Genomic DNA, 11,240 nt, shown 5'->3' on the forward strand with positions numbered 1-11,240 from the left:
TGAAAACAGTAAAATAAGTGTCTGCTGTGCACCAAAACATACCCATCTGTTATGGAAAAAGAAAGTATTCCAAAAGTAATCTGAATACTATTTATAAAATTCTGGGCTATATAAAAATCGCTGGCCCGCGATAGTGTCTATTGGTTACATTTCGGCCCTTGGACAAATGTAGTTGGTGATCCCTGCCATAGACTGTGGGGGAGACTAAACCACACTCGAATGCACAGCGATCCGTGCACAGAAAGCGGTTCGTGTTTGCAGGTTCAGACGTTTTAAACGGGAAACAAATATGTGAGGATCAAAAATACATATGTAAAACCTTTTTCTGTAATTGGATTTTATTTACATGTATATGAAACGGAACACATTCGTGTGTGCATTGTAAAACACAAGTGTGGATCCTTTTGCGGATCATGAAATACAAGTGTGAATCCTTCTGTGCGCATTATGAGACTATTCTGAGCCTGCCCCTAATGACCAGTCGCCACTGCTTACGCGAGAAATTCAAACGTGGCTCCTTTTTTTCTCAGCGATCTTACCATCTAACTGCGCATGTGCAGAGTGAGTTTCATCACTGTAGCTTGTTTGTGATTGGAGATATTGAAGGTGTTACAACCGACCCGTGTTGCAACTGTCCCTGGTCTCCCAGTCCCACAGTAAAAGTACTTTAGGTAGTAGTCTAACAAGTAGGCTACTGAGTCCAACAGTAGGCTATCACTTTTATTAAGAAAGTATGGCTAAAAATCATTTTCTCTCATCAAATATAGCAGAAGTGGCATGCTTATTGTTCTCAGGAGGGGAATTTGAGAGTATTACCCAGAAACAAGACAGTAAAAGTACAGTAAAGTAATTTTATTGTTGGTAGCAGTCAAACTAGGACTGAGTCAAACAGTGTTGTTTTTTTTAACAATTTATGGTAAAAATAATTTGTATCGCATGAAGCAGAAAAAACACGCATTGTGTTACTCTTGCGTTAGTGCCGCTTCTCAGCGATTACCGTAAAGGTGCTATAATTCGCGCACTCAAAAATGAAGAACTGCTCATTTGACCAAGCAAATTTGAGAGACGGCTGAGTTACTGCAGAACGTCTCATGTGTTTTAACAGACGTTGTCTGATTATATAATCATATGCGCGGGCCGCTAGAGTCTGTTGATCTCCAGATTAACAGCAGCATGAGAATAACCTGCCGAAAGTGCCGATGCTCCATGGCGGAGGCTCCGGTAGAAATGGCCGGGATTTGCGTTTTTTACCCCCTTAATGTCTGACCAATGGTTGAACAGCATTTCCGAGCACATGACTTGTGTTTAAAGTTTAGTCCGTTTGAGTTTTGCCCATGTGAACGCAAACCGAACCTTCTGAAAAATGAAACAATATAACAAATGGTGGTCTGGTGCGCACCAGAGAAGCGGACCATTAGGTGTGAATGAACTATGTACGGCAAAGCACTTTGTGTGAAAGCGCCTATTGTTTAGGACATTTCTTAAGAATATAAAACATGACTCTAAACAATCTAAACCCATTGTATTTTTCACATGTATATAGAATGACAACAAGTCAAAGGTAGGTAAGAGCTTAGTCAGAGGAGTTTATTCATTACAAACATGTCCACATCACGGCTACAGGCAGCTGAACACAAGGTTCTCCTCAGTCTTGGAAAGGTTTGTCTGAAAGCCTCTCCTGGTTTCATATTCTTCATGTGAGCACTAACAGCTGTTGGCCCTTGACATTTACAGAACGGTTTCAAAATTACTGAGGTTCTACAGTCATAGGAAAGTTACAGCATTGAAAGAAAGGGTTGTACAGTTAACTGTTGCTGGATGGATTCTACATGACCCACTCTGACTTCTGACTTGACCTTTCCCCCCTGCAAAGCCGTTCTTAAGACTTTCATAAATATTGAAACATGTACAAAACAATGTAATAAATACAGCAGCACAGGATCTCATGTGCTGTTTTTGTCGGGTCAGACGTGTTTAAAACTCGAGTGAAATATTGTGTCCATTGTTATGTAAACCAGAGTTAGAACTCTTCTGATAATTCATCTCATCTGGAAAGAAGTCATCCATCAGCTCCTGTCCCAACTCCTCTACTGGCCACTCCTCCACAAACCCCAAGCTGTAGAAGCCCGGTGCTGGCTCCAGATCAGCCCAGTCCGGATCAGCTGGCAGGCTGCTCACAGAGCCCTGCAGGGCGGAGGCGATGCTCACCAAAGCAGAGTGACTAAGGCCGTCTTCATGCATGTCCTCGAAACTCAAAGAACTGACACCGTGTGGTCTTGCAGTGGCATCAGAAAAGTATTCTTCCTGCCATTGTGTCTGCTCTTCTCCAGTCAAGGGACTCGGATGAAGAACTTCGTCTTCTTCAGCTCCAGAATCAAAATCAGGCTTACCGAGAGACCCGTGTACAAAGGTGGTGTCGCTGAAGCCAGCTGGATGAGCGTGCTGCTCTGAGTCTGACTCTCTGCTCTGAACACTGTGAAGCATATTATCATCATCATCACCATCACCTCCATATGCTCCTTCACTCCGATCTTCTGCTTGGCCTTGGATCCAGTCAGACTGGTCTGACCAGAGGAGCGAGTCACTCTGATTGGCCTCCAGCCTGCTGATATTAAACGAACCTGGAGCATCCATTGCCAAGTCGCCGGTGGCAGAGTGTTTCCCAACGGTCTCAACGTCTCTGATATCTGACTCCCAAAGAGAACCAGATCTAGTGGTCGCTCCAACAGCAGCATCAGGGGTGAAGCTTTGTGCCCCACCTGCTGCACTATTAACGGTGGTGCTGCAGTTCTTTGGGTCACCATCAGCACAGAGCTCACTGGCAGGAAGTGCAGCTGTGGAAACATGTTCTGCAGAACCAAGATGATTCGTATCATCATAATCAATCTCAAAGCTGGAAGCTGTAGCGCTGGAACCAGAAGCATCGGTGCTGATGTTGTGCCTGGACAAACCACTCACAGAAGCATGCTGGGTACTTGAGAATTCCTCTGGTGTACTCTGGTCAGGCATGATGTCCTCTGCAGAGACCTCTTTCAGCTGGCTGTCCGTCTCATCCATCACCACCTCCGTCTCTCCCACGTCCTCGTCCTCGTCCTCCGCGTCCTCGTTTCCCTGCCGAGTGACTACATCACTTGTTCTCCATGCTTTTGTCTCAGTCTTCTTAGGACTGGCTCCTTCCTCCTCTTCCTCTTCCTCGTCCTCCTCCTCGTCTCCCCGCTGAGTGACTACATCACTTGTTCTCCATGCTTTTGTCTCATTAGTCTTCTTAGGACTGGCTCCTTCCTCCTCTTCCTCTTCCTCGTCCTCGTCTCCCCGCTGAGTGACTACATCACTTGTTCTCCATGATTTTGTCTCATCAGTCTTCTTAGGACTGGCTTCTTCCTCCTCCTCGTCGTCGTCGTCCTCCTCCTCCTGAGTGACTACATCACTTGTTCTCCATGCTTTTGTCTCAGTCTTCCTAGGACTGGCTTCTTCTTCCTCCTCCTCGTCTCCCTGCCGATTGACTACATCACTTGTTCTCCATGCTTTTGTCTCCTCAGTCTTCTTAGGACTGGCTCCTTCCTCCTCCGTCTCCTGTGGAAAAGTCTGGACTTCCTTATGGTTCTCATCTTTGTCCTCTTCCAGCTTCTCTTCTGGATCTTCCCAGTCTCTCGTCTTCTCTGCTTGAAAAGACATCTCCTTCCCCCTTGGGTTCACTTCACTTCTTTGACTGATGAGCAAGCCTGGACTGCTGACGGTGTTCTTGTTGGCTGCTTAGAGAAGCAGGAGAACATAAAGCCAGAGATTAAACAGCAATACTGTCATTCAACGACCCCATCACCCCAGCAACAAGCTGCTCCGTCTGCTGCCGGGCGGCAGGCGGTGCCGCAGCATCAGGACCAACACCACCAGACTCAGGGACAGCTTCGTCCCACGGGCCAGAAGACTGCTGAACTCATGAGCTCTGGGAAGTGCCTTCATAACATTAAAGGTGGGGTAGGTACATTTGAGAAACCGGCTCGAGATCGCTAGAATTTGAAAATACACAACCGGAGAAAATCTGCCACTTCTTTATTGAGCCCCTCCTCCAACACACACGAACATGACCAATGAGGGCACGAGATAAGTTTGTGCCCCGATGGAAGGTTGACAGGCAGGTAGGCCATCCAATCCGTTTAGCAGTTTAGATTGTTGTGCTTTTTACAGTATTACGGCTTCTACAGATGACGTTTTTTTTATGGATTTTTTGTCAAAGCACTTCAGATATTTATTGCTATCGGGATGTTAAGAGCATTCCATGGAATATAAAAAGTGTATCTCGAGCCGGTTTCTGAAACTTACCTACCCCACCTTTAAGCATCATTCGGTTTGCATTTCAAATATAAATGTATTGTTACAATAAGCAGTATTGTATAGTATTTAATTGTACATTCTGTTCTTAGCTAATCTTAGTCTATTTGACATGTATAGTCTACTTCTCCTGCATTACTTGCACATTGGTCACTTGCAACTTTTTATTTCATTTATATTACGTTTCTTTTTACACAGTTTTTTATGTATTCTCAATCAATCAATGTTTATTTATATAGCCCAATATCACAAATGTACATTTGTCTCAGTGGTCTTCACAGTGTGTACAGAATATCAGTATGACAATACGACATGACAATATTCTGTGTTATATATATATATATATATATATTTATGTAGTCTGGAAGTGAAGACCTTCATTGCCTTAACTACACTGTAGCTACTGTGCCTATGACAATAAAACCTTTATCATAGATCAATGACCAAGTCGTATCGACGATGCTAAACAATGTGTTATTATCTCGTTGCACGCAATCACCGATGTGTTCACTGATCTGCAGGTCTGTGCTTTGGAGACATCTGATTCCAGAACTTACATTGGTGTATGTTTCCACACATGGAGTCACAGCAGGAGCACACTGAGGCTGCGGCCGTCAGCTCCTCCCACCTGCACACACACACACACACACATCAGTACACATGCGCACACACACACACATCAGTGCACACACACACATCAGTACACACACACATGATGTAAAGATCACTCTGATGTCACTGCGTTACACTTGAAGTGGTTTGTGTTACAGCGTTGCTCACCGGCCAGCAGCCTGGTCGTAGCTGCAGGACTTTGAGGAGGAGGACGTGGTGAGACCGACTGATGTTGAGCAGTGGAGGTACAGCACCTACAGTCAGACAACAGAGTATAAAGTCGCTGCTGGGTCTATAGATCCACTCGTTTAGTAACATGTCATTAAGGTGTGTACTGGGCAGCTTGCAGGACCCTTCCAGCACTTCAACAGCTATCCTAGTCTTCAGTCTTAGCGACTCTGGTAGAAGGACGCCCTAATGTAATGTGAAACTACATAATCACTGTTCATCTGTAAAATAACTCGAGTGATTTGAGAAGGTTCAGACTATAAAATAAAGATTACACCGATACAAGTTAAAGCGATGAGATACATGGGTCCGATACATTCAGTACTGTACGAGTAATCTCTCTGAGCCACGTAAAGGAAGTTCACATCAGCATCCTCCAGACTTGGTCTCGAGTGTGTGCCGACTCACGTGGGCCATGATCACTCTCAGAAAGTGGGCTACGGAAATAGCGATATAAAAAGAGTCAGTGACGCAAAACTATTCTTGGTGCTCATGAGACAGTAGATAAGGGAAGGGGAAGATAAGTGCCCTGACCCAGGACACAAGTGGACAGACTGAAGGAAGCATGCGACAGTGCATTACACATGGAGATACTTCATTGCTGTAAAATAAGCTCCTGAAGCAGGAACTGATGTATCATTCAACACACAGAATCATCAGCAGAAGTGGGCTCTGAAGCATGCTCCATCAACCAGCTGCACCATCAACCAGCTGCTCCATCAACCAGCTGCTCCATCAACCAGCTGCACCATCAACCAGCTGCTCCATCAACCAGCTGCACCATCAACCAGCTGCACCATCAACCAGCTGCTCCATCAACCAGCTGCTCCATCAACCAGCTGCTCCATCAACTAGCTGCTCCATCAACCAGCTGCACCATAAACCAGCTGCTCCATCAACCAGCTGCACCATCAACCAGCTGCACCATCAACCAGCTGCACCATCGTTCCACACGCTTTGACACATCATGTACAATATGCTACACTACGTTCACGGTATAGGAGTCGTTCACAATAACCATGTTACAGGGCCCCACATGCTTTGGGTGTAGACTTGATTATAAAACTAATGTTACTCTGTAAAGGTCAACCAGCTAAGTGCGTAGGTGGGGGTGTTCTACACATCACAGTTAACCAGAACAAGTGCATGTTATTCACTGGATGAACAGTACCCATTGTTTTGAGAGTAGAAAACCTATTTTCACATTTCAATAAATAAATGTTAACTTTAAAATGTATACTATCCTAAACTCAGGAAAACACTTAAATTGGTCTTACCTGAGAGAGTTCTCTGAAGAGAAATGCATCCACAGAGAACTTCAGCACACTGCCCCCTCCCAGCAGGAAGCGGGAGCTGCTGCCCACCCTCCTGCTGTCTGCCATGCAGCTGCATCAAAAATGAAAGCACGAACCAATCAGGATGCAGAGTGACAAACAATGACGGAAAACTACCGTGTCCTACGAGAGACTCACCCGTAGTTAGTAATGATCTCCGCTCGGTGCTCACTGTGTGGGTCGCTGGAGCTTGTGGCATAGCAGGAGTCCACATAAAGCCTCTCCCCAGCAAACAGAGCTGCTGCCTGGGCAACAAAATAAACCGGCTCCCCTAAAAAGAACCAATGGCCTGATGGGACGGGCTCTCCCTGGGCTGTTAACACACACATGCAGACAAGACCAACATGCCCATTAACATCACAATGACTGTTCAGGGTAGACTTGGAGCACTTGATGCCAGCTGTAGAATTCAGATATTTACAGCGGACATGTCGTATTGTGCAAATAATAAGAGACACTTTTTATTCTGTCGGTGTCTTACCATCGCAGACAGTAAGGCTGTAGCTGAGTTTACTCCTGATGCTCTTCATTAAGGTTGTGTGTTGAACTTGAGGTCTGAAGCCAACTTGGTAGGAGTAATGGAACCTGAGAGACAAGAGGATTGTAATATGAGATGTATTCCACCAGAGGCTGATCAAAAGTCACATGACATGCCGAGATACTGCAAGAAGGTTAAACCAACACTTTCCACCAATGTCTAGATAAAATATGCAAATAATAATAATAATGGGGATTGGTGGTGAAGGAGAGGCGCCCGAGGGACACCGCAGAACAGACAGCTCGTAACCTGAGACAGCACCCACCTGTCGCCAAAACGGCCACATCCCTCATAACTTTAATCATCGATGCAAATTAAATCTGATGAGCGATATCAAAAGTGACACCGTACAGTTGTCCCAAAGGGGAAACATCTAGAGATCCAACTGTTTTCCCAGAAGACTAATATGCGCTGCACACAAGGTGCTTCTCGTGCAGTGGCTCAGCAGCCATTCGTCCACTAAGCATGAATGAAGACGCTGGCCCTTTCCACACATCAGACACAAACTGTAACAGATCAATATCCATCAAGCCTGTACAGAAGAACACTAGTGACACTCCCACAGAGTGCTTCACACACTTAGTTAGTAGGTAGGGCGAAATGATTTAAAGTGCAGTGACTTGTGTATAGGTACCAGGCACATGTACCAAGCACACCAAAGAGGAGCTGATCAGAACCTGGTCCGTCCAGTTCTTCTCCAACAAGTCAGTTTCAGTCTGCTCCATTCAACAATCACTTCATGTTTAAATTAGGAGCTTTATGCATCAACATGTTATTCTGTTTGCAAGTCCAATAGAAGATGTGTAGAAACCTCCTCATCTCCTAAGACACACGAGCCTTGATGATGTTCTTGGTCAGAGTGGTGACAGGATGAAACACTTCTTTACATGCCTTGGAAGGCCCTGAAGTTACCTGTTGTAATTGCAATAGATAGGGAAGTTAAGTGGTACGACTCTGATGACGTAGCCTTGCTGAGGTGGAGTATAGGACAGCACGTAGCCGTACACCAGCTGGCCGCCAGCAACCTGGGAGACAGAGAAGACATTCTCAATAGGAATTCATTCCATCTACTTTAAAGCCCTTTGAATCCATCTGCACCACATCTCATTCTGGATTCTTAAGGCCTAATGTTATTTAAAAATGCAACAGCCTCAATCGTTCATTGAACAAGCTTATGAACATTTTGCAGTTGAGCGTCAGCATGTTAAAACCAACGCTGTCGTACGACGATTGATTGTTTAAACAGCAGGACTACTTTAGAATTATACAAATTAAGCATTTACCTTATTTTAGAAGCTGATGATTCAGCATAATATGATTTGCTGTTCTTCAACAGTTCTTTTTATGGCAGTCTGCATCAGTGACATTTTACAGCAAGGGGCAATTCCACTGGTTGCAATAAATTAGTCAGATTGTAAAGAAGTATAGAGACAACTATCTTTTATTAATTCAGTAAACTCAAACCATTGAATAGATTGTCTGTATAAGGGTAGGCAGTATTTACTGTGCAACTGGTAAGACATTTCACAAAACTATATTCTTGTGCAAACTTGCAACTCTTCAGCTGAACCCCAACCCTGTTCTGCTGGGTTTTACATGTCTGCCAGAACGCTCTTCTTTCACTCCGTCCACACTGATGGAAATTAGACATCTTGTGCTGCTCAAATTACATTAGAACGAGACAGAACTTTCACATGTATCACTTTACCATCATATGTATCCACATATTTAAGTAATCAACTTTAACGGAGCATTATCTTTATTACAATTTAGTTTGACCTAAAGTGGCCATTATGTCTTCTGGTCACACCAGTGTAGGCCTAAGTGTACACCTAATGTGTCAGCATAGATACACTTAGTGTTTACTGTGATGGTAATGCTGTAGTAATCAGTGGTGCGAGAAGTAGTCAGATCTTTTAATTAAAATAATTATTTCTTGAATTAACGCCCTGATTAAAACATGTTACTTAAGTTAAAGTATAATAAACAAAAAGGCAGTTAAAGTATCATATAAAAAAAGGACCCAATATAAAATAAAAGCTTGGAATCAAATAAAAAACAAACAATAAATCAATATCTATAAATGCCGACATATTCTCGCAATCTCTCAAAAAGCTGTTTATGAAAAAAATGTTATTTTGTTATATTTGTATGCAATGAAGTACATTTTTAAAGTATCTAAAGCTGCAAGATAAATGTAGTGAAGTAAAAAGTACAAGATTTTCCTTTAGTAGAAGTATAACGTGGCTGTAAATAAAATACTAAGGCACAGTACAGTCTACCTGCATTTAAGTACAGCACTAGAGTAAATGTACATTGTACCATTACTTGTACCGTGGTAATGTTGCAGTACTCGTAATGTTTCATTAATGAAAAGGTGATGTTGCTGTAATGTTGAGGTTATGTCACTGTAATGTTATGGTATTGTTGCTGTAATGTTGAAGTTATGTTGCTGGAATGTTATGGTATTGTTGCTGTAATGTTGAGGTAATGTTGCTGTAATGTTTCATTAAGCCTGTTAAATAATGTTGCAATGTTATGATACTGTTGTGGTGTTGCAGCAATGTTATAATATTGGTAATGTTATGATAATGTTTCACTAACATTGAGAATATGTTGTTAATGTTATTATAATGTTACTGTAATGTGACTGTAATGTGTCACTGATGTTGAGGTAATGTTTCTATAATATTGCTGTATTGTTTCACGAAGTAATGATGCTGTCAGGTGTTCCCACCTGAGGCTCTCCGCCGCAGTCGGTCAGTCTGTGGTGGAAGTAGAGAAAGCGGGGGCTGACCCTGCTGACCGGGCACCAGCCGAGTCGAAACAGCGATGGATCGGTCCACGTGCGCAGATGGAGGCGGTCGACGCGCACAGAGATATCATCGAACCCGCACCAGACTTGCACAGCGCGTGACCCCGTCCCCGTGACGCTGTGATGTGTTCTCGCTTGCGGGAACAGCAGAGCATTCAGTCCGGTGGGCAGCGGGCTCTTCTGAAGGACCGGACGAAACAGCTCCGGGGATACAAGTGGCCCCAGTGCATGCTGGAACATGGGCAGGTGGTAGAACGAAGGGTTCGTGGCTTCATGCTGTGGTGTCTGTACCCAATGTAGGCCTGCCCCTTCCGACCATGTCGCGTGCTGAACCGGACCTCCTAGAGTACCACGAAACAAAATCCAAAGAAGCCACGCGAACACCGACATGATGCGGGTGTGGGGAGCTCGTGCTGGAGTGCTGCGACGGGAGAGCCAAGTGGTCTGATCTCACTCTGAACTCACCTTCATTATGTCACCTTCATTATCACACCTGCTGCTGCACCTGCTGCTGATTGGATCACACGCAGCTGGGCTACAATCACAAACCATGTTATAGTCTGCGATCTGCCCTTGTGCCCTCCTCGGGCATTTTTGTACATATTTCCTCACTTTTTTTATTTTATTTGGTGATCATTTCAGCTGTGTTACAGCTTTTGGCATGGATTTTTGCACGAAGTCTTCTTTTGAGTCACATTTTTGAAATCCAATGTCGTTTACTCTTAGATGTTTTACTCTCGTGATGCATTTTGCACCCTCTGGACACCTTCGTGGCAAAAATGTACATGCCCCAAAAAACTGCTATTAAATCCTCATACATCAATATTTCTTTTTACTTTTTTTTCATGAATCACTTAAACAACTTCTAACGTACTCAAAACCACTAAACATTCAATAATTGGCAGCATGTTAACCCTTAAATGCCTGTTTCATTATTTTAATGATTTCACTTCTCTCAAATGCCTCATTGACTTCCATTCAGACCACATTTTTTTTTATCTCAATGCCATTGCAGTATAAAACCATGCATTTTGTAATGTCAGCATTTCATTTAGAAAAGTAGTGATATTGTGTGTGTGTGTGTGTGTGTGTGTGTGTGTGTGTGTGTGTGTGTGTGTGTGTGTGTGTGTGTGTGTGTGTGTGTGTGTGTGTGTGTGTGTGTGTGTGTGTGTGTGTGTGTGTGTGTGTGTGTGTGTGTGTGTGTGTGTGTGTGTGTGTGTGTGTGTGTGTGTGTGTGTGTGTGTGTGTGTGTGTGTGTGTGTGTGTGTGTGTGTGTGTGTGTGTGTGTGTGTGTGTGTGTGTGTGTGTGTCAGCAGCAGCTCGCTGGCAGAAGAAGGCTGCAAGATCACTTCTGAAGTCTCCTCTGCACTGAAATGCTTCTTCA

The 11,240-nt window shown here is 44.0% G+C and overlaps 1 protein-coding gene across 2 annotated transcripts; it reads right to left on the reverse strand.

Annotated features, from left to right (window-relative positions):
• Positions 1-1,562: 1,562 nt before the first annotated feature.
• LOC117460408 (uncharacterized) lies at positions 1,563-10,319 on the reverse strand. Of its 2 annotated transcripts, none has more exons than XM_034101797.2 (8): positions 9,779-10,319; positions 7,954-8,066; positions 6,985-7,088; positions 6,642-6,816; positions 6,447-6,555; positions 5,110-5,195; positions 4,887-4,957; positions 1,563-3,749 (listed from the first exon to the last, which is right to left on the reverse strand). In XM_034101797.2, exons 1-8 carry the CDS (start codon positions 10,244-10,246, stop codon positions 1,975-1,977), a joined length of 2,901 nt encoding a protein of 966 aa, XP_033957688.1. In that variant the 5' UTR covers positions 10,247-10,319; the 3' UTR covers positions 1,563-1,974. The 2 variants fall into 2 exon arrangements, with proteins under 2 accessions (XP_033957688.1, XP_033957687.1); XM_034101796.2 differs by having other exon boundaries at positions 1,563-3,752; positions 9,779-10,318.
• Positions 10,320-11,240: the final 921 nt, after the last annotated feature.

Source organism: Pseudochaenichthys georgianus, chromosome 16 (assembly GCF_902827115.2).
Source record: "Pseudochaenichthys georgianus chromosome 16, fPseGeo1.2, whole genome shotgun sequence".
In the NCBI taxonomy this organism is placed as follows: domain Eukaryota; kingdom Metazoa; phylum Chordata; class Actinopteri; order Perciformes; family Channichthyidae; genus Pseudochaenichthys; species Pseudochaenichthys georgianus.